The sequence below is a fragment of the Pithys albifrons genome, chromosome 13, assembly GCF_047495875.1.
Source record: "Pithys albifrons albifrons isolate INPA30051 chromosome 13, PitAlb_v1, whole genome shotgun sequence".
Classification (NCBI taxonomy): Eukaryota; Metazoa; Chordata; class Aves; order Passeriformes; family Thamnophilidae; genus Pithys; species Pithys albifrons.
In genome coordinates, this window is record NC_092470.1 from 19,798,073 (window position 1) to 19,819,989 (window position 21,917).

General features: G+C 47.5%; 2 protein-coding genes and 1 non-coding gene across 5 annotated transcripts in view; 1 reads left to right on the forward strand and 2 right to left on the reverse strand.

The window, feature by feature from the left end:
• Positions 1 to 356: 356 nt before the first annotated feature.
• TIPIN (TIMELESS interacting protein) lies at positions 357 to 8,993 on the reverse strand. Of its 3 annotated transcripts, none has more exons than XM_071568205.1 (8): positions 8,776 to 8,993; positions 8,373 to 8,528; positions 6,062 to 6,149; positions 5,099 to 5,174; positions 4,136 to 4,258; positions 3,539 to 3,602; positions 1,609 to 1,797; positions 357 to 952 (listed from the first exon to the last, which is right to left on the reverse strand). In XM_071568205.1, exons 2-8 carry the CDS (start codon positions 8,503 to 8,505, stop codon positions 819 to 821), a joined length of 807 nt encoding a protein of 268 aa, XP_071424306.1. In that variant the 5' UTR covers positions 8,506 to 8,528; positions 8,776 to 8,993; the 3' UTR covers positions 357 to 818. The 3 variants fall into 3 exon arrangements, with proteins under 3 accessions (XP_071424306.1, XP_071424305.1, XP_071424307.1); XM_071568204.1 differs by having other exon boundaries at positions 357 to 955; XM_071568206.1 differs by lacking the exon at positions 8,776 to 8,993 and having other exon boundaries at positions 357 to 955; positions 6,062 to 6,174; positions 8,373 to 8,523.
• On the reverse strand, positions 2,598 to 2,727 carry LOC139678281 (small Cajal body-specific RNA 14). The gene has a single exon (XR_011699009.1). It is a non-coding gene; the product is annotated as a small Cajal body-specific RNA 14 (non-coding RNA).
• A 5,881-nt stretch (positions 8,994 to 14,874) lies between the features above and the next one.
• Positions 14,875 to 21,917, forward strand: part of MAP2K1 (mitogen-activated protein kinase kinase 1) — a 35,327-nt gene continuing 28,284 nt past the window's right edge. Inside the window, exon 1 of the mRNA XM_071568886.1 lies at positions 14,875 to 15,196. Coding sequence (XP_071424987.1) covers positions 15,117 to 15,196 — 80 coding nt within the window. The 5' untranslated portion in view covers positions 14,875 to 15,116. The remainder of the gene's footprint in view (positions 15,197 to 21,917) is intronic.

The following is a 21,917-nucleotide window of genomic DNA, read 5'->3' on the forward strand; positions in this document are numbered from 1 at the left end:
ATCCCTACAAGGATATTAGAGGCAAACTCCTTCACACTACCCTGAACAGAATTGTGTGCAGTGAAACCCCAGAGTTGCACATCAACACAAAATCCACCTGTTGCCATGAGCTCACTGGTTCCATTGCTTGTAGACATTCAGCACTTTTGCTGTTGGAGAGGATGATTCCTCTTCATTCCACAGAAGGGAAAAGCTGTTCTGCAAGGAAAAGTCAGCCTGGATGAAGCAGAGTCCTGCAGAGAGCAGGTCAGGGTATGGTGCCCTGAGGGCAGGTCCTTGGGCAGAGATGTGTGACCCAAGGGATGGGGAAGTTTGGGGGCCCTGGCCTTGGAACAGCCTCATACAACAACTTCAGATTTGACACCTGAAATTTAATTACTTCCATTTTATAAGAAAAAGATGCAGGTCTGCATAAACGTGGTAAAAAATTCCAGTCCCCCTGTTCAGACCCAAATAGACCTGTTAAAAACCCCAAACACAACTTTAATAGAAACTCCACCCATCAACATCCCCAGTAATTCGGTTTGACTTAAGTTATAAACTCAATTCCAAGCAGATCAAAAAACCTGTTAAGTATTTCCTGAAGCAGGTGGGAGGTGGAAAAGATGGCTCAAGAGCAGCTGAAGAACTTGGCTGTGTTCCCAGAGTGTGTTTCTCCAGTTTCTAGGGAAGAGCTCAGTCCCACTCCAGGTGGGACTTCCTGGAGCTCAAGGAGTGCACAGAGCCAGCAATATGTCAGAGTAATGACAGTTGCTAATGCACTGGGGCTTGTGGTCCAGAAAGCCATTCAGAGTGGTGCGAACAGTTCCTGCTTTTCATCATTCCAACTCTCCATCTGAATCTTCTCTAAGAGCAGCCGTGGCTGCAGGAACCTGAGTGTCCTCAGTAAGGTCTGTGGGATCCTGAGTGACTGGGGTGGCAAACTGCTCTTCTGAGTAACCACTGGGGAGCTCTGCTGGAAGAAAGAGACGTGAGCAAACCCTTGTGTGTTGAACTGCTGTTTCCATCACCAGAGCCCTGGTCTGCAGCAAAGGCAACTCCCAGATAACCAGCCAGCTGAGCTCCATTTCACCAGACAAAGCTATCACAGCTTGGCAGACAATCAGGGAGGGCAGTGAGGAGCTTCACTACATGAAAACTGATTTAAATTCAGGAGCTGCATATTTTAGCACTAATTAGGAAACAGCCACTGCCCTTTGCTGTGGAGCTGCTCAGGCCCTGCTCCAATGGCCCCCTACCCTGAGGGTCCCCCTACCCCGAGTGCCCCCCTGCCCCAATGGCCCTCTACCCTGAGGGTGTCCCCCTACCCCAATGGCCTCCTACCCTGAGGGTGCCCCCCTGCCCCAATGGCCTCCTACCCTGAGGGTGCCCCCTGCCCCAATGGCCTCCTACCCTGAGGGTGCCCCCCTGCCCCAATGGCCTCCTACCCTCTGAGGGTCTCCCTGCCCCAATGGCCCCACTGCCCCAAGAGTCCCCCCGCAATGGTGCTCGAGTGCCCTGAGGCCACCCTGTCCCAAAGGCCCCCCTGCCCTGAGGGTCTCCCTGCCCCAAGTGCCCCCATGCCCTGAGGATCCCCCCCTGCCCCGAGGACCCCTGGCTGGCACTCACCGCCGGGCAGGGCCTGGCTGTGCCCGTGGTGCCGCCGCGCCTGCCGCCGCTCCAGTGCCAGCTGCCTGTTCCTCTCCATGCGCTCCTGTTGCTCCTCTGTCAGTGCCAGGCTGGGCACAGGGCTGGGCTTTGTGTCCCCAGAGGCATCTGCAGCCCCTGCAGCCAGGTCGGTGCTTTCCCCTTCTCCCCCTGGTTAAACAGGAGGGGCACAAATCAACACTTTAAACTCACAGAGATCTACCACACGCCAGCAAAAGAACATTTCAAAGCATGTCATGTTCTGCATTGTAGTTGTACTGACAGCTGAAGATCATTCCATCGTTTAGTTTTAAAGGGCAGGTCCCTGCCCAGGTCCACATACCCAATACTCAAAGTGCTCAGCAGAGACCCCACACACACACAATAATCAGTGTCTGAGCACAGAGAGGCACAGCTCTGTGTACTGAGGGAGCAACCAGGAGCTGTGCTTGAAGGTTCAAGGGAGACAGTGAATCCAGGCAGTCCTTAGGGAAAAGCCAGGTAATTTTCTTCCCACCCTATTAATATGACACTGTCCTTTAGGAAGTGGCAGGAGTAGTTATGGGAATTGCAACCTTTCAAGGCCAGGTTGGACAGAGCTTAGAGCAACCTGGGCTAGTGGAAAATGTCCCTGCCCATGGCAGGGGGTTCAACAAGATGAGTTTAACATCCCTTCCAACCCAAACCATTCCAGGATTCTTTGCATCAGAGGTGTGAACATACACACTGAATACTCAAGTTTGAGTTCAGTGTGCTCTGTTATGGAGCATTTACTCATTTGCCAGCACTGAAACCTGTGAAATGAGGCAGTTCCATCAGGCAAGCTCCACCAACTAGGAGAACAGCAGAGCACTCTGAAGGTGTTGGGTGTTCATAGCACACTCCTGCTGGAGTTTCTGTTCCCTGACCCCTGCCCAGGGTGCCCAGCCCAGCCTGCCCAGCAGGGTGAGGCCCAGCCCAGCCCCACGCTCGGTGTGTGGGCCCATCGCACAGGGCTCTGATTGCTCTGCAGGCCCTGTCGGCAGGACCCACGTGTTGCTGTGTGTGGCTGCCCCAGCTGCACTGCACTCTGCCCAGAGCAGCCATGGCAAGGCAAGCCACAGGGCCCCACTGCCCCAGGAGCCCCCACAGCTCACACCAGCTGCTGTCACTGGTGTCCCACCCCCAGGCACTGGGCTGGAGCTTCTCCTGGACACTGCCCGGACTGTGGTTCCAAGGGACTCACAATGGAAGTGTGAAACCCTGCACAGGACCTCAGGACTGATGATTAAATTCTCCATTTCTGCCAATAAAGTTTCTTTCAAACTACCTCTGCTTCCTCTTTTACTTAAAAAATTGTTTGTGTCTAATTTCTATCTGATTGGAAGAGACTCTTGCATTATCTACTCATTAAGTGGCTGGATTTCCATGTTGGAAGGAGAACTCCTCCACAGCAGTGACTTGCCAGAGCTGCCACTCACCAGTGCCCCAAAGATCAGTGAGTACTTTGCCTGCAGTGGCACCACACCCAGACTGCACTGCAGCTCCTGGTGGCACGGGCAGTGTCATCAGCCTCATTTCTGCATTAATCAGACCCAAGGGCTCTTCAGGCTGCAGCACCAGCCACCCACCATGCTCACTTCTTAACTGTAAGGTTTGGGGAAGAATATTTCTAACAATGCTCCTCATTCCCATTTTCCCTTTCCTTTCAGCAGACCATGCAATGTTATTTGTTTTTACAGACATATGGAGCATTTTGGTCCGAGTGCCAGTTCAGTTTTGTAATCCTACACTGCACAGAAGTTTGGGTTTAAGACAGAGGCCACTCACAGTTTCTTCTACATTATGTGATCACTAATTCCTGGTCAGTAGGAGGGGAAATAAGAGTAATTTTAAGCATTGAAGAACTGAACAAATAGCACAGAGAGCATACCCTCATTATTTTGGTAGTCCTCGTGTAAAATAGGAAGATCAAGTCTAATCCTCTTTAGGCAGGTCTGCAAATGAGAGATTAAAACACTGGTATTTCATCTGTACCAAGTTTTTTTGTTCAACGTGGGAAATAATGTTAAAACTACAGCACTTTTACACTTTATTACTCTGAAAAACTACTCCTTTCACTCCATGTCTATCAGACCCACAGCCTTCCCTGCTGTGGATTGTTTTCCCAGTCCTTCATCTGTCACCCAGCCAGGTGAAGCAACATCCTCTGCAATCTTCTTGTGCAGGTTCACACATGACAAACCAACCAACCAAAACCCCCAAACCCAACAGCTCCAGCACTCTGAAGCAACTTACTGTGGTTAGAGATGTCCTGAAAATGCTGAAATCAATTCTCTGAAGGATTAATTCACATAAAGAAAAGTTGTATCTAAATACAAACTTAAATATTGGAAAGAGTATTAAATAGAGAGAAATTAATTTAAATAATATTCTACTTTTTAGCAGTATGCACAACTTAAGTCTTCTTTTGCTGCACAGTCAACCTCCTAAACCAACCTCTTGGACTGTGGTGTAGGGCAGGACGTACCTGGACTTCCTTTTTGTTTCCCAAAGCCTCCACACTGTCAATGAAATCCTCAAACTGCAATTTTGGAAACAGTCTGTGGGCCCAGTGCTCCATATGTTGGATCAGTGTCTTCAGGTCCTCTGCCTAGAGCAGAAAAAGCAACACAGCTACTCAAAGGTCTGAACCCAGACTGAAAGAAAATCCACAGGGCATTGGTGGTATGTATTTCTTCATTACATTACTGTTCAGAATGCAGATGAGAATGTACCTCTGAATACAGTGCTGTACTAGAGATCACTGCCCAGCTCCCCTGTGCCTCCCCTGGCACTGAGAAATGCACACCAGGTGTGCCCTCTGCAAACCAGAGGTGCACAGGTGTCCTTCCAAGTGGGAAACACAGGCATGGAAGTGTTTGGAAAGCCCTCCAAGAGCATGGAGCCCAACCATCCCCAGCACTGCCAAGGCCACCACTGGCCATGTCCCCAAGTGCCACACCCACATGGCTTTTAACTCCCTGCAGGGCTGGGGATCCACCCCTGCCTGGGCAGCTGTGCCAGGGCTGCACAGCCCTTCCCATGAAGAACTTTTCCCTGATATCCCACCTAAACCCTCCTGGCACCACCTGAGGCCGTTTCCTCTTGTCCTGTCTCTTGCTACCCGGGAGAAGAGACCGACCCCCTCCTGGCTACAACCAACAGTCTGGTGGTACTCAAGGAAAACCAGGCCTTGCATGGTCAAGTGTGTCCAAGTCAGTTCTGGCTTTGAAGTTGAGGAAAACACTTTCAAGATGGAAACATGGATTTAGTCAAAGCAAACACGTTTGGTTTATAATTTACAACTACAAACCCCAGGAGGGCACGTTCAAACACTGCCAGAAAGCTGACTAAGCAGTGTGGTCTCAGCTCTGCCCCTGGCAGAGGGGCAGCACCCCACCAGAGCCAGAGGAACCTCCAGCAAACACAACAAGAGCTCCCCAAGTCTTACCTCGTGCCCTTTGCCCTTGAACTTCACGTTGTCAAACATGTGTCTCAGGGCTGGGAGTCCCCTTGCTGAAATTAATCTGGTAATGAGAAATGGGGAAAGGTGTTTGAAACCCACACTGTCTGCTTTCAGTTAAAACACACAAACAAAGAGAAAACTCTCACACTCCTTGAAACAGCCTAAAGCTCCAGAGCTCTATTTGAAAGAAGTACAGACGTAGAATCATTAATAAAATGCAGAAAATAAGACAAAGACTCCTGCAAGACCCAACCCTTTTTCATCTTTTTAATTCTCCACACTTGTACTCCTACCCGAGAAGGTTTTTGCTTTTCATGACATGAAAGAGAATTGAATGGTCAGTTCTAGAATTTCTGCTGGCCACACAAAACTAGTTTGATGTCTGACCACAGCACTCACCTGTGGCATCACTGACTAACCCATCAGTGTACTCAGAGCAGAAGGCACTGAAAGTTTGGATTCTTTCATTGATTGTGAAGAACTTACACCAGTTTTAGTGATAACAGCAAAGAAAACATTAAAATGCCTTAGAAGGAGTTTATCCAGTCTGTACATAAATCAGGTGTAAGTGAACTTTATTTAGTGTCTTACAGAACTTTATAAGTACTTTATTTAGTGTCTTATAGTTCCCATTATACTGAGGTTTTATTTTGACTTTCATTAAATCAAGAAACCTACAGTTCTATGTCTGAAGCAACATCAAGATGTTTAGGTCTAAATAAATATGTATAAAAGAAAAGTATCTCTTAACAAAGTACCAGTCATGTACTAAACCCAGGAAGAGTTCAGCAGTTTGACTAAAAACAGCATTATGCAGTAGGCAGGGAATAAAAGGCTTAGGTGCTGCATCCCAGGACTTTCCCAAGGGATCCCAGGGATCCCAGGAAATGTGATCATTCTCCCCCACAAAGAAATTCATCACACAAAGAAACATCCTGTAGAATTTACCTCTGGGCATCCAGTTTAGGCCTTGGTGCTTTGGGTGCACTCCGTGTGGCCACGGCAGAGTCCTTTGTTTGGGACTGCTGGTTCCCATCTGCATCCAGGGAAGGAAACACCATCTGAGTGATGCCAAAGGGGTTTTTGTTCTGATTTTCACATTTTGTAGGTTTTAGAAACACAGTAGTTGTAGATTTTTAGAGGGTTAATATTTCTAACAGTTTAAGTTTAATGCCTTTCTATCACTACCCCTGTCCCAGAACAGGGAGCTCAAATTCTTTTAGTTAATTAATCTTGTTTAGACTCCTTTCCAAGGCAGAGCTGAAGGATATCAGAGGCCCACAGAATGAAACATAAACACAGGTCAGAGTGACCCAGAAGTCAGAACTGGATGAACTCCAAGGGACCTTTGTGTGCCTGAGGAAGAGGAGCTGATGAAGACAGAGGGTCTTGATGACCCCAGACCCAATTCCAGGGGTGGGACTGGGGCTGGACTGAGAAATGTGTAAAGCAATGATTGGAGGGATCTTATTATAAAAGCCATGGAAACAAGAACTGGGACACATGGATGTCATCCTGTATTCCTGTGGGCTGTAGGCCCTGTGATATTAAAGGACCTTTACTTTTTATCTTACCCTGCACTAAAGTGGCTCAGTGTCCTGCTTTGGGGGGCAGGGGGTCACTCACAGCACCAGTTTGGCTGCCCAAAAGGTGGAAACAGGACCTGATTCACCTCAATTACCTGGTCTGGACCACGGAGACTTTTACAGCATCATGAGCATGGAATGCCCTTGGCAGGAACCAGAATTTACCAGGTACTTTTGAAGGTTCTGCCCCACCCAAGAAGCAGCACCACAAGCACTCCATGGTAGTACAGCAGTCCAAAAAAATATCTGCATGTTCCACCTTGCTTGTGCCATAAGAAAGATTTTAAATGTCGTTTTATTCTCTGCAAAATATAATGAGGAATCAACTTTTCTAATGAAGTAGGTCCCTTGAAAGTGAAACTTTCTCATTTTAGAACTTTCACACTGCATTTCTGAGAAATGTACTGAGAGCAGATCCTGCTTCCAAAAGGCAAGAAACTCAGATTATCAATAAGCATCATTCGATGGGTGTGTCCCAAAGTTCCACTGAGAGACCTGAAAGCCAGACCTGAACCACCTGCAACACCCTCACAAAACAGACAAGGTGGCCATAAACAAGGTGGTTTTTAAGAACCAAAGCCCAAACACTTTTTCATTAGGGCTTGCATTCATTAATTGACTGCAAAAGGCACCACTGCCCAGCTCATCCCGGAGGCAGCAATTACTTATACTGATTTCTTGGTTTATTTTTTGTTACTCTGTCCCTCAGGAATTCAGAAGTTGTCCTTTTCACAGATCAAGGAATTAGATCTATCCAAAATCCTATTTTCTGGTGAACTGACAGAGCAGAGATCAAGGAAAGCACACTGATCATTACACACAAACATGAGCAGAAGTAAACAATATTTACAATAAAAACTTTGTACTTTCCATTTGCTCGTTCAGTACCCAGAAAGCTCTTTCCAAGTACAAGCAATTAAGTTTTACTGTCCTGAAGTGTCTTGGATTTTTCCTGGATCATAAGCTCCACAAAACCTACTAACTCCTCCCTGGAATGCCACATACACCACTCTCATCCCTTCCAAAATCCAAGTCACAAAGTACAACTACAGATTATTGCTGTAAAATTACCTCTAGCAACGTTTTGTCAGAAGAGCTTGAGTTTTATAACGATTCCTTTGCGTACCAATTTTTCACGGAATCCACAAAAGCATTGAATGATTAATAACTGAAGTTTCCCCAAGCTGGAAAGCATTGAATGATCAACAACTGAAGTTTCCCACAAGGTGGAAAGCACCGAGTGATTAACACTTGAAGTTTACGGTCTGTTTTCGGACTGTTTTTCGCCGCTCAGCACAGCACCGATGATTCCGATTCAGTGTGTGTGTGGCTCGGCTTCGCCAAGGAAGATTTGGGCAGGGCTGTCCCCACGCGGGTGTGCCCTTCCAGCCTGCGCAGTGGATTTTAGGTGAGGCTCAGCGTGCGCAGAACTGGCCCCACCGTTTAAGTCCTGAGGTTCATCTGCCACGGCCGAGCGAGCTTGGACAGTGACATTGAAGTCCTCAGGACTAGAACCTACAGCACCCGGCATTGCCCAGGAGGTCTCCCATCCAAGTACTAATCCGGGGCTGACCCTGCTGAGCTTCCGAGATCTGACCGGATCGGATGTCAGGGAGGCATTAACTGCCTTGATTCCGATTAATCAGCGCTAAGATGGGGGGTCGGGGTGTCACCTGCGCTGTCCCGGGCCCAGCCGGGGCCGTCCCCGCCCGGGGAGGAGGGAGCCGGGAGCGGCGGGAACGTCTCATCCTCCGTGTCCTCGTAGTCTGGGAGGTCGAACAAATTGTCCCCTAAAGGCTCACCCATGGCCACAAAGTTCTGTTCCACTCCTACAAAACAACACGGAAAGGGTCAGAAGAACAGCGAGAGCCGATAAATCACCATTACACACAGTAAATCTACAGCTCTTTCAGATAAGGGTCTGCCGGCCACACACACGAGTCTCACACGAGTTCAGCAGCAAACACCACACAGAAGATGACACAACCCGGCCGAGACGGAGAAAAGAAGGGTCTGTCATGTTTCCACTCGAGTTGCTTGAGAGCGGCAGGAGTAAAACAAACCGAATGGATTTACCGGCAGGCAGCGTGTGCCCCTCACAGCCCCGGTGTGAGGCTCCGGCAGCGGGCAGCAATCCCGCGAAGTCCCCGCCTGCACACGCGGTGTGAGGAGGGCCCCTGTCCCGGCTCCCCGAGTGAAGCGGAGCAGCGGCGGAGGTTTATTCTGGGTTTATTTTGAAACAGACGCCGCTCCGGGCCGGGCCGCTCCGGCGCTCCCGCGCTCGGGGGCCGTGAGGGGCCGCCCCGCCCCGCCCGCCCGCCAAGTCCCGCGAGAGCCGGGACGAGTCTCGCGAGCGCTGGGGGTTTGGCGCCAAACCGCGGGCACGGGGAGGCACCGGCGGGGCCTGGGAGGGGCCTGCCCCTGTCCCTGTCCCTGTCCCTGCCCCTGCCCCTGCCCCTGTCCCTGCCCCTGCCCCTGTCCCTGTCCCTGTCCCTGCCCCTGCCCCTGTCCCTGTCCCTGTCCCTGCCCCTGTCCCTGCCCCTGCCCCTGTCTCTGTCCATGTCCCTGCCCCTGCCCCTGTCCATGTCCCTGCCCCTGCCCCTGTCCCTGCGTCTTCTGCCCCTGTCCCTGCCCCTGCCCCTGTCCCTGCGTCTTCTCCTGACCCTGTCCCTGGCCCTGCCACTGTCCCTGGCCCACCCTGTGCTCGATGCCCACCTTGGCAAAGCCCTCCCAGCCCCTGGAGCCCACCCTGTGCCCGATGCCCACCTTGGCAAAGCCCTCCCAGCTTCTGGAGCCCACTCTGTGCCCGATGCCCACCTTGGCAAAGCCCTCCCAGCCCATGGGGCCCACCCTGTGCCCGATGCCCACCTTGTCCCCCAGCCCAGAGCACTCAGTGCCACGGCCAGTCCTGCCTTAGGCACCTCCACGGCTGGGCACTCCAAACCTCCCTGGGCAGCCCCTGCCAGGGCCTGCCCACCCTTTCCATGCAGAAATTCCTGCTGATGTCCCACCTGTCCCTGCCCTGGCTCAGCCTGGGGCCGTTCCCTCTCCTCCTGTCCCTGTTCCCTGGCAGAAGATCCCAGCCCTCCCCTGGATCCATCAGGGATTGCAGAGCCAGAAGGTCCCCCCTGAGCCTCCTTTTCTCCAGCCTGAGCCCCCCCAGCTCCCTGGGCCGCCCCAGCCCCTCTCCATCCCCTTCCCAGCTCCGTTCCCTCCCTGGTCCCGCTCCAGCCCCTTCCCAGCTCCGTTCCCTCCCTGGTCCCGCTCCAGCCCCTTCCCAGCTCCGTTCCCTCCCTGGTCCCGCTCCAGCCCCTTCCCAGCTCCGTTCCCTCCCTGGTCCTGCTCCATCCCCTTCCCAGCTCCGTTCCCTCCCTGGTCCCGCTCCAGTCCCTTCCCAGCTTCATTCCCTGCCCTGGGACAGGGAGCAATCCCAGGCTCCTCTCCCAGATGCCAGCAGAGCCTCCTGGAAATTTCAACCTTAGCACTTTGCAGTTGTCCAGGCTGGAATAAATGTGCCCAGCCCTCGGGGATCTGCAGCTGTGCACAGCAAATGCCATGTAAGGATCTCTGGAAACAACAGGAGAGGCTCCAGCTCCCAACCCCAGGGCAGTTGGAGCTGTGAAATTGTTCTCATCTTTTTACAGCTCAGTCCATAGAAGGGTGTCTGACTTAAATTAGAGTCTCTTCTTTAAACAAAGCAATATAAATTAATGTCAAAAATTAATACATTAAAGGAATTGGGTTTTCCCTCCTCTATAAATTCAAATCTGACATATAATTTTCCTGGTAATTTAATGTATTCCTTCTAGTAGGACAAAATCAATTGCAGTTACTTTCTGGTTAAAGTGATTTTAACAGTTCATGTTTAAATTGTGTATTCCCAGTTGCAGCAGCATCTTTTATAGTCAAAAATACATTAAATATAGGGAGAGCACACTAATGGAGTTTTTAGCTCTGAATCCATTTATCTTTTTAGATATGGCCAATTTCTTCAATCGACTGAGGCACTTGAAGTATGAAAATTAACACAAAGATTTAACAATAATAATCAGAGATCAAGTGCTGCTGATTTCCAAAGCACTGTAATTGTGTCATATAAAATTACTGAAAATCAGATGTCTATATGGTGAGCTCTTTGCATGGAAAATAAGTCAAAGAATCCTTCCAATCCCTTCCAACCTCTGCAGAGGATACAGAGTTATAAAACTGGCCATATTTCTGCAACTTTGATGAATCAATATTTTTGAAGAGTGTTTAATTAGAGACTGGACTTGGTGATCTAAGTGGTTCTTTCTAGTCCTGTGTTCCTAATTAAATAAAAAGCAAATGCTGGCAGACATTGATTATTGGTTTTTCCTCAGGAAATGAATAACCAGCCACATGCTGGTAAAATAATAAGTCAGGGGAAAAAAAAACCAAACAAAAAAAATCCCCACACAGGTTTTCTCTATTCTAGAAAACACTAACACTTCTGGTTTCCAGTTTAGGTGAAATGCAAATATTACTGTTTGTTTCTGTGAGGATTAGTGTAATTTCATTAGAAATACTGCAGAAAATTAGCACCTTATTTTATATTTCAGTCCCTTTTCCTGGTTTGTTGCACATGATGAATGGCAAAGCAAATCTGTCAGATGGATAATTGCCTGTTTTATTCCTGAGGGAGCAGCCCTTGCTCTGCAAAAAATCTCTAAATATTATGTTGGCAAAGCTGTTCATGCAACAAACCCTCAGCACAACCAGTCCCACTGTGGCTGTGTTAGTGAGAAATCACATTTTAGGCATTAAGGAAATTTCAGCTATTTGTGATTTCTATTTTTCTATATTTATACCTTGCTATTCTAACCTGAATTTTCTGTTACACAGTCACCTTCAACATCAATTTTGTTTGTTTAATTTTGTTCTGATCCACAGTGTTCTGTTCAATCCCTGTTTCTTGAGGAGAACAAGATGTTATGGTCTCCAAAGTCAGGCTTTCTGTCATCCCCCTTCCAATAATTTTTGATCCTCTTGGCCAATTTCAATCAAATTCCAACCAGGCTTAAATTCCATTGCTTTATGGACTCATTATTTCCTTAACTTGCTTTGCTAACCACTAAACAGATTAAGAAGTATTAAATCTTACAAAAAGGAGTTGGTGTGTGTAAGTTTTGGCAGGAAAATATGCAGCTTTTCGTGGCAATGGAGTTTGAAAAGTTGGGTTAATTTATATGGAATTAATTTATATAGTGATGGGCTTTTTCTTTTCAGAGAAGAAATTAGAAAAAAATTTATGTTTCCATAAGGGAAAGAAGTGGTGATGAAGACAAGTTTCTTTGTTCCATTTCCATGTACAGAGACAAATTACTTCTATTTTTCCAAGCAGTGCTGGAATCAATAAATCAGAAACTCTCCCTGCTCAGAAATCTCTCACAGAAATTACACCACCTTCTATTTTTAATTCATCTTTTCCTCTGTGATTCACCTCCAGAAACACCTGTTTCTACAGCAAAATGCAGTTCCTTCCATGGAGAATATTCAAATTCCCAAAACGTGGTAATTTTGGCTGGGAAATGTGTTGAATTTTTAGTTGCAGGTGCCCTGAGGTTAAATCTGTTTTACAGATGTTACAACAGCACAGAAATGATTTCTGGGGTGGCATCAACCCACACACCCCGAAATTTATTTCTGTATTCAGTCAAAATATTTCTGTGTTCAGTCAATCCAACTTATTTGGGGGTTTGTGCTATAGATCGAAGGGGTTCAGAAAAGATTACCGAATTCAGGAGTTTTCCAACGATTCCACAGCCCGATGTGCTCAGTGCAAGGATAACGCGCTCCAGAGGAGGGAGCTGTCCCTCAATAGCTGGAATTGCATGTGGGGAACAGCCCTTGGAACGGCAAAGCTGTGAAAAGAATAATTGAATATTTTTTTGTACTTTAGAAATGGGTAAGATGCCAGGAACTACATAGAATTTTTCCATCATATGGAGAAGTTTGTTCATCATTTCAGTTAATTGCTACTTTTGATTAAAAGTACAATTTTACTTTTGCAAGGCACAAAAAAATTAAAAAAAGCAGAAAATTCAGACTGGTTCTTTATACAAAGTATTTACAGTATCAAGTTTGGTACTTACAGTGTCAATTCACGGCAGTTACTCTGCCATAACAGAATTTAATTTGTGTCTCTCCTCTTTGTGTCTGAATCGACTCATGGGAGTACAAACATGTGCAGAGCTGAAAAAAAATTACTCATTTAAGTGATCACAGAATCATAGAATGGATTGGGTTGGAAAAGACCTCCAAGATCATCCAGTCCAACCCTTGGTCCAACTCCAGTCCCTTTACCAGATCATGGCACTCAGTGCCACGGCCAAGCTCAGCTGAAAAACCTCCAGGGATGGGGAATCCACCCCCTCTCTGGGCAGCCCATTCCAATCCCTGAGCACTCTCTCTGTGAAGAATTTTTTTCTGCTCTCCAACTTCAATTTCCCCTGGCAGAGCTTGAGCCCATCGTGCCCCCTTGTCCTATTGCTGAGTGCCTGATGTATTCATAGGTCTTATATATGAAATAGGAAAAAAAGTTGGATTCTGGAATGAGTGAAGAGCACATGACTGTGAACACTTCACAGCTGGAGAAATCCCCAAGCATTGATGTTTTCCTGCTTTGGGCAAAAGAAATAAAGCAGAGAAACACCACAGAGTTACAGTGGACACTGCTGGGGCTGCCAGAGGAGCTGGGTTTATTTTCCTGTGCCAGTGCCAGCCCTTGGGCACCATCTCAGTGCTGAGTTAGTCAGTGCTGCCTCATTTCTTGGCTCAGTGTGTCTGTGAGAGGCTTCACTCACCACTTTGGCAAATTCTTGAGTAACTGCAGAGTTTGCTGCCTGTGTGTGTCACGTTTGGTGGCAGATGGAGCACCGTGTGGTACAGAAATGCACAGCAATGGCAGGGGTGTCTCACAAAGCAGAGCAGATCTGCAATTCCTTCTCAAAGCATAATTTTTCAGATCATAAGAGAGTTTTCCTCTGACTTCTTCTGGATTCAGAGAATGAGAAATTAATCTTACAAAGAAGATCAAACTTCCCCAAAGCGCTTTGCAGACCTCAGCAGCACAGACAGGGCTGCGATGTCACTCTGTTTGCAGGAGCCAAAGGCACAGAACTCCTTTTATGTCCCGAATCTTATCACATGATCCACATCTGAGTGTCAGAGTAACTCGTGTCATGCCCACATTACCTTTATGGACTTGTGGCAATGAGTTGATGGCAGCGCAGGGCAGTGCTCAGGTTCAGTCATCGCAGAGTGGTTTGGGTTGGAAGCACCTCAAAGCCCACCCAGCCCCACCCCTGCCATGGGCAGGGACACCTCCCACCAGCCCAGGTGGCTCCAAGCCCTGTCCAGCCTGGCCTTGGACACTCCCAGGGATGGGGCAGCCACAGCTTCTCTGCCCAACCTGTGCCAGGGCCTCACTTCCTTCAGAGATTTCCTTACCGAGATCCGCCTGCCCCTGCGGACGGGGCACAGTGAGGGGACAGTGAGGGGACAGTGAGGGCACTCTGCGGGCACTTTGATGGTACACTGAGGGCAGCGCACGGTGAGGGCAGGGCAGTGAGGGCAGTGAGGGCAGCGCGGTGAAGGCAGCACTCTGAGGCCAGTGAGGGCAGGGCAGTCAGGTCAGTCAGGGGAGTGAGGGCAGCGCTCTGAGGGCAGTGAGGGCAGTGTGGTGAGGGCAGGGCAGTGAGGGCAGCGGAGTGAGGGCAGTGAGGACAGCGCTCCGAGGGCAGTGAGGGCAGTGTGGTGAGGGCAGGGCAGTGAGGGCAGCGGAGTGAGGGCAGGGCAGTGAGGGCAGTGAGGGCAGTGAGGGCAGTGAGGGCAGCGTTCTGAGGGCAGTGAGGGCAGGGCAGTGAGGGCAGTGAGGGCAGCACTCTGAAGGCAGTGAGCGCAGAGAGGGCAGGGCTCTGAGCGCAGTGAGGGCAGTGCTCTGAGAGCAGGCCAGTCAGCGCTCTGAGAGCAGGGCAGTGAGCGCAGTGAGGGCAGGGCTCTGAGAGCAGGCCAGTCAGCGCTCTGAGAGCAGGGCAGTGAGGGCAGTGAGGGCAGTGAGGGCAGAGCGGGCAGAGCGGTGAGGGCAGCGCAATGAGGGCAGGGCTTCCCGCGCGCCTCGCCGCCCGCCGTGCGCACGCGCGCCGTTGGCGCCTGCGCGGTGCGGGGCGCGGTGCCGGCCGGGCACATCCCGCTGCCGGGCAGTGCCGGCAAAGCGGGGCGGGCCGGGCCGGGAGCAGGATCGGGATCGGGATTGGAATCGGAATCAGGATCGGGACACGGGGCCGGTACCCGCACAGGCACCGCGCGCAGCACCGCACGGCACCCCCGCAGGAAGCCGCCGGCACCCGTGTGGAGCGGGGCCGCCCCGCGCCGCCGCTGCCCCTGCGCGGCCCAAGATGCCGAAGAAGAAGCCCGGGCCGATCCAGCTGAACCCCGCGCCCGATGGCTCCGCCGTGAACGGCACCAGCTCTGCCGAGTGAGTGGGGCCGAGGGCGGGGGCGGGCCGGGGCTGCTCCCGCACCGGGACCCGCACAGGGACCGGCACCGGGACTGGCATCGGGACCGGCACTGGGACCGCACCGGTACCCGCACCGGGACCGACACTGGGACCTGCACAGGGACCGCACCGGACCCGGCCCCTGCCCAGAGCGCGGAGATGGGACGGGACGGGATGGGATGGAACGGGATGGGAAGGAACGGGATGGGATGGCATGGCATGGGATGGCATGGGACGGGCTGGCTTGGGCTGGGCTTGGCTAGGATGGGACAGGACGACATGGCATGGCATGGCATGGGACTCGCGGCTGTGAACAAACTCCTGTCACATACTCGGGCTGGCAGAAAAACCCAGCGGAAAAACAGAGCGAAAGTTGCCCAAGTCTCCTCTCGCAGTCCGTGCGGGTGCCTGCTCAGTGCCTGGCTTATATAATTTCCCAGTAAGCGCCAACTCACACGTTTCCAGCAGCAGAGTCTGTAAATGTGCGTGGGAGAGACATTACACCCCACGGCGTTGTGGGGAAGGTGTTGTGCTTTGGTTTCCCTCTGTCCTTGGGGTTAAAGCAAACAATCGCGAGTTTCACTAAGTGTGTTTTAGTGATTAACCTGTGCTGGGCACAGCCGTGGGAGGGGGAAGAGCCTCTGGGATGTTCTGAGTGCGATAGGAACGTGGCACTGGAAGTGTGGGAAGGTCCGGGCTGACCGTGGGGCAGAAAATACCGATATTGGCTGTGGGTGAGCAGAGTGGGCTCAGCTGTGCAGACACAGCTCCAGCACCCCAAGCGTTATGGGAGGCTGATCGTCGGGACAGTTCTGGGGAGGAAAATACCGATATTGGGTGTGGATGTGGGTGAGCAGAGTGGGCTCAGCTGTGCAGACACAGCTCCAGCACCTCACGGGCTGGAGTGTTTTGGAAAGCTGATCACAGGGACAGTTCTGGGACAGAAAATATGGAATATTGGGTGTGGGTGAGCAGAGTGGGCTCAGCTGTGCAGACACAGCTCCAGCACCCCAAGTGTTATGGGAGGCTGATCGTCGGGGCAATTCTGGGGAGGAAAATACCGATATTGGGTGTGGATGTGGGTGAGCAGAGTGGGCTCAGCTGTGCAGACACAGCTCCAGCACCTCAAGGGCTGGAGTGTTTTGGAAAGCTGATCACAGGGACAGTTCTGGGGCAGAAAATAGGGAATATTGGGTGTGGGTGTGGGTGAGCAGAGTGGGCTCAACTGTGCAGACACAGCTCCAGCACCTCAAGGGCTGGAGTGTTTTGGAAAGCTGATCACAGGGACAGTTCTGGGGAGGAAAATACCGATATTGGGTGTGGATGTGGGTGAGCAGAGTGGGCTCAGCTGTGCAGACACAGCTCCAGCACTCCAAGGGCTGAGTGTTTTGGGAGGTTTAAATTCGGGGTTAGCAGGTCCCATTCACACCTCGGGTTTGGGCTGGCTCTCTGCCGAGCCTTGGAACAAAGCTGTGTCGTGCAGGAGCAGATTCCTGTCCCTGTATGGCCATTCGGTGCCCTCTGGGGGGTGTGGGCTGAGCTCTGGTGTGCTGATGATGCCCTGGCACAGGCATGGGAGGCAGCATGGCAGAGATGGGCAAGTCTTGGGCTTTACAGTGCCCTGTGTGTGCCGTTGCCACATTTTCAGGCAGGCTCCAATCTCATTAAACCACCCAAACATCTAAAAGAAACCAAACCTGAGCAAAACTAACCCAACCACAGCAGAAATGTAACCCCAACAACAAGCCAACACCCCCAAAAATAAAAAAATTCATCATCTAGGAGCTCCAGCTGTGACATTTCTAGCAAACTCTTTTGATGATGAACTAAGAGATGAGCTGTTCAAAAACTGCTCTTTGGCAGGAGCTGCAGATTGTATCTCAGCATTATGGTCTGAATATCATGCAGCTTTTGTTCTGCATTGACAGGGGGGAAATAGTGATGTTTTATAGTTGCCTGTGTATCATTTTCCAACTGATTTCCTTCAAGGCAGCTGGGGATATGTTCTTTTAGTCTTCAGGGATCCCTTTGCATATTAATCTTGTTCTATAGAACAAATCTGACGTACCAATCACTGGCTGGTTTTAGTACCTGAGGTTAATCACCTCGCTGGTAATATATTAAATATCCTATCTCTTCCCTCAAGGAGTGTCATTAATTTTAAATTGCTTTTGCATGTCTGATAATCATTTACCTGTTGGAAACCTGTGGAGGCTCAGGGGAGTGGTGAGTCTTGTTTGCACAGATGAACTGTCTTGCTTCATTTTCTGCTCTGTGTGTGGATCAGCCTGGGGAGTGTGTGAGTCTCCCACACTTCTTTGTCATACAGAAGGTCTCACACCAGCTTTTGCCAGGCTTAGAGATGTCCTGTATTTTTAAAAGAAGTTGCTTAGTGAAAGTAAATTCAGGAACCAGTTGTCCTGTAAACAGCCAGGATTAATTAATCATGGAAATATCCCCTCATCTTGCTAATATTAAACCCTCATTGTGAAAGGTTTCAAATAGCAAAGAATAGTTGCATCAGAATTTGGAATTAAGTTGAAAACAGGCTTGTTTTTCATTTCCTTCATCTGTGAGGGGGGTTCTTTCCCCCCTCTCCTGCTCTGTGCTCTCCCCTTGAATTCCACAGTGGAGGTGTCTGTGCCCCGTCCAGCATTCCGAGTATTCCGTGCATGGCTGCGCTGCCGTGTTAACACTGCCCGAAGCTCTGTGCCTGCTGCCCTGGAATCCTGGCTATGGCAGCCTCTTCTCCTTCCCCACAAACCCTGTCCTTGCGCAGGTCCTGCCCTGGGGAGAGGAGAGGGGTGGAAGGAGCTCAGATCCTCGGCTGAGTGAAAGGACGATTCCGAGAGTGAGGGGATGAGATTCCCACCTGGGAGTGCGTGAAGGACCCAAAGAGCAGGAGGAAGGAAGTTATTTAAGCCCTGAGGCACTGCTGGCACCAAACCAAACGGATGTGCCTCGGCCAGGGGCATTCCAGGCTGGAATTCAGACACTGTCACAGGGGGAAGGGTCTGTAACTCGTTAATGCTGTTAGGAATGAGTCCATCGGATAGTTTGACTTCCTGGCCCAAAGGAAGGGGAAAAGGAGGAAATGAAAGAAGGGTTTGGATGGTTCAGGATGTCCTGCTTTCCATTTGTGTCTGGTCCTCTGTCTCACCCCTATTTGGCCATGGAGCTCATTGAGTGGAGTCAGAAAAAGCTGATGGGGTGAGGTGTGGGGCTGGAAGAAGGAGGTCCCGTGGGTTGACTCTACTCTTTTTTATCCCTTTCTTTTTTACCCCTTTCTTTTCTTTTTTACCCCTTTCTTTTTTACCCCTTTCTTTTCTTTTTTACCCCTTTCTTTCTTTTTTACCCCTTTCTTTTCTTTTTTACCCCTTTCTTTTTTTTTACCCCTTTCTTTTCTTTTTTACCCCTTTCTTTTCTTTTTTACCCCTTTCTTTTCTTTTTTACCCCTTTCTTTTCTTTTTTACCCCTTTCTTTTCTTTTTTACCCCTTTCTTTTCTTTTTTACCCCTTTCTTTTCTTTTTTACCCCTTTCTTTCTTTTTTACCCCTTTCTTTTCTTTTTTACCCCTTTCTTTTCTTTTTTACCCCTTTCTTTTCTTTTTTACCCCTTTCTTTCTTTCTTACCCCTTTCTTTTTTCCTGGCAATGTCTACAGGGGAATTAGGGCACTTAACAATTTCAATATAAGGATCTAAATAAGCACTTTATTGAAAGTGTCACAATGTTTTTCTCTGGCAACACGTTCTGTTATTTGTAGCGATCACTTCAATTACTCGTGCAGGATGTTGTGGCTTTCTCTGGGGCCTCCCAAATCCCTGTTGGACAACGGAGACAAGTTCATGAGAGGTTTTCCTGTGCCCTGAGCTCCACTTCTGTTTTTGGCACTTCCCCCTGAGAGCTGGTCTGTGCTGCTGCTCCCCCAGAGCATCTCAAACCAGGGGACACTGCCCAGCTGAAGGTTTAATTACATTCTGCTGCTTCAGTTTGTAATTGTGCAAAGATCCTGCAGAGAACAAGGGAAAAAACCCATCCAAACAACCTGAGGGAAAATTAATAGCAGGAATCATCTTTGGGCTGAACGTGCTGAGAGGGTTTAGTGTCTAAACAGCTTAAAGAAAGCAGAACAAATCTCCACTTTATGTTCCCTTTCACCAACCTGTTGCTTTGAATATCTGATTGTTGTCCCCCAATTCTTGTTTCTCTAAAGCCAAACCAGCTCCAGAACTGAAGCAGAAACTCTGGATCCTTCCAGAGTCCTCTTCCAGAGGCAGGTTTTGAGGTAATGCCACTCTCTGTGTTACAATGGGGGTTTTGTTCATATGAAAAAGGTACTTCATGGCATTCTCTAATTACATCTTAAAGAAAAGGAAGGCAGAGAGCAGGGCCCTCTTTACCACAGGAAAGTAAATCTGATATAAAATGCCACAAAAAGAAGTACAAGCAGTTTTTGAGCTTGGACACTAAAATACCACATAAGGAAGTCTTGAATAAGATTTTATGTTGTCTTAAATCAGTTTTTATATTAAGCTACATATTTTAGGTGCTTGTTTTGGTGTTTTTTTTTTTACCTGACTTAAAACATACCCTCAAACAGCCACCTGCCTGTTCTCTCAGGTGGCAGAACAGAATTCAGGTCTTTTTTTTGTTCCCAGCTTTGCTTTCTGCTTTATTTGACATGTTGAGTCTAATAATGGCTCGTCACCAAAACCCTGAACAGCTCCTGGTATTGATACTTTACAGACATGGCAAATTCTTGCTGATTAACTCTTGTGGCTTCTAAAAATTGATACTTAATGAGATCCAAATAGTGACTTATATTTTTTTAACTCAAATCAAGTATCTAAACACTATTAAGTTATTTAAAGTGCTTTTTACAGAGATGGCACAGAATGCAAGAGTTCCATATTTAGAGCATTGTAATATATATTTCTTTAAATCAGTATTTTTTTTCTTTTCACTCATCCAAACCTGTTGTCTGTGACTTAGACTGAGTAGTGAGTTCTGTTGCTCCCATCTCAGCAAAGGGCATTAAAATTTAACTGTGCCCATGTCCAGGAGTGCACACACAGAGAAAAAAATCAATTAAACCTGTGCCTTGAGATCCCAATTTCTGTTTAATGAAGTGGGATATCTTGGCATGCAGTGCAGTGAAAAGCCCTTCCTTGAAAAAGTGAAACAAACAGTCACTAAATGTATTTTGCTGTGGAACAAAACCCTCCAGTGAGGCACCAAATGTGCCCTGGAATCCTTTTTTTATTCCATTTGTCATGGTAGGAGAGTTTCCTGCAGAATTAATTAAAATTTTTAATTACAGAAGAGCTGCTTTGTGATTGCTGTTCCTCTTATATTTTAGGATTTATCCAAAACCAAGTGCTCTAAACTCTGACTTTTTACCTCACCTGAGTAACTTCCCCACTCTGGTGTTACAACTTAAACCTTCCAGAAGTGCCTGGGGTTTGATTCAATACAAAAATAAAAACAAATTTAGATTTTTTTTAATTGAGTGTCTCTGATTTTTACATGTTGGGATCGAAGTGTCATTTTGTCTCTTTTTTTTTTTTTTATTAAATTCTGTTTTTCATTCCAAAACACACAAACTGTGTATGAGTTTTACCAACAATGGTCTCTCCCAAATGAAGCCTGAGCTGTGAATCTCAGATATGACATAGTGAGGTGCAGCAGGAGTTGGTGTTTAATTAGAGAAAAATGTAAGCAAAAAAAAGTGGGCAACTGAATTTGCATCTTCTCTGAATGTGCTGTAAAGAATTTGTGGCTTTGAGAGGAATTTCAGATGCTGCCCAGAGGTCTTCAGTTTAGGAAATGTATTTTTTAAAATGAAAGGAAGGAAAATAAATAATAAAATAAAAGGAAGGAAAAAGGAAGAAAGGAAGAAAAATAAATAGTAAAATAAAAGGAAGGAAAAAGAAAAGGAAGGAAAATAAATAATAAAATGAAAGGAAGAAAAACGAAAAGGAAAAAAAAATAAAATGAAAGGAAGAAAAAAGGAAGAAAAATAAATAGCAAAATAAAAGGAAGGAAAAAGAACAGGAAGAAAAATAAATAATAAAATGAAAGGAAGAAAAATAAATAATAAAATAAAAGGAAGAAAAAAGAAAAGGTAGAAAAAAATAATAAAATAAAAGGAAGAAAAAAGGAAGAAAAATAAATAATCAAATAAAAGGAAGGAAAAAGAATAGGAAGAAAAATAAATAATAAAATGAAAGGAAGAAAAATAAATAATAAAATAAAAGGAAGAAAAAAGAAAAGGTAGAAAAAAATAATAAAATAAAAGGAAGAAAAAAGGAAGAAAAATAAATAATCAAATAAAAGGAAGGAAAAAGAATAGGAAGAAAAATAAATAATAAAATGAAAGGAAGAAAAATAAATAATAAAATAAAAGGAAGAAAAAAGAAAAGGTAGAAAAAAATAATAAAATAAAAGGAAGAAAAAAGGAAGAAAAATAAATAATCAAATAAAAGGAAGGAAAAAGAATAGGAAGAAAAATAAATAATAAAATGAAAGGAAGAAAAATAAATAATAAAATAAAAGGAAGAAAAAAGAAAAGGTAGAAAAAAATAATAAAATAAAAGGAAGAAAAAAGGAAGAAAAATAAATAATCAAATAAAAGGAAGGAAAAAGAATAGGAAGAAAAATAAATAATAAAATGAAAGGAAGAAAAATAAATAATAAAATA

Excerpts from the sequence above, each read along its gene's own strand:
- TIPIN (XM_071568204.1), bottom strand. The coding sequence starts at position 8,505 with ATGGGTGAGCCTTTAGGGGACAATTTGTTCGACCTCCCAGACTACGAG. Across the intron at positions 3,603-4,135 it reads GAAACAAAAAGGAAGTCCAG|ACCTGCCTAAAGAGGATTAG; the intron begins GTACGTCCTGCC and ends TCTCATTTGCAG. Across the intron at positions 1,798-3,538 it reads GGACTACCAAAATAATGAGG|GGGGAGAAGGGGAAAGCACC; the intron begins GTATGCTCTCTG and ends CTGTTTAACCAG.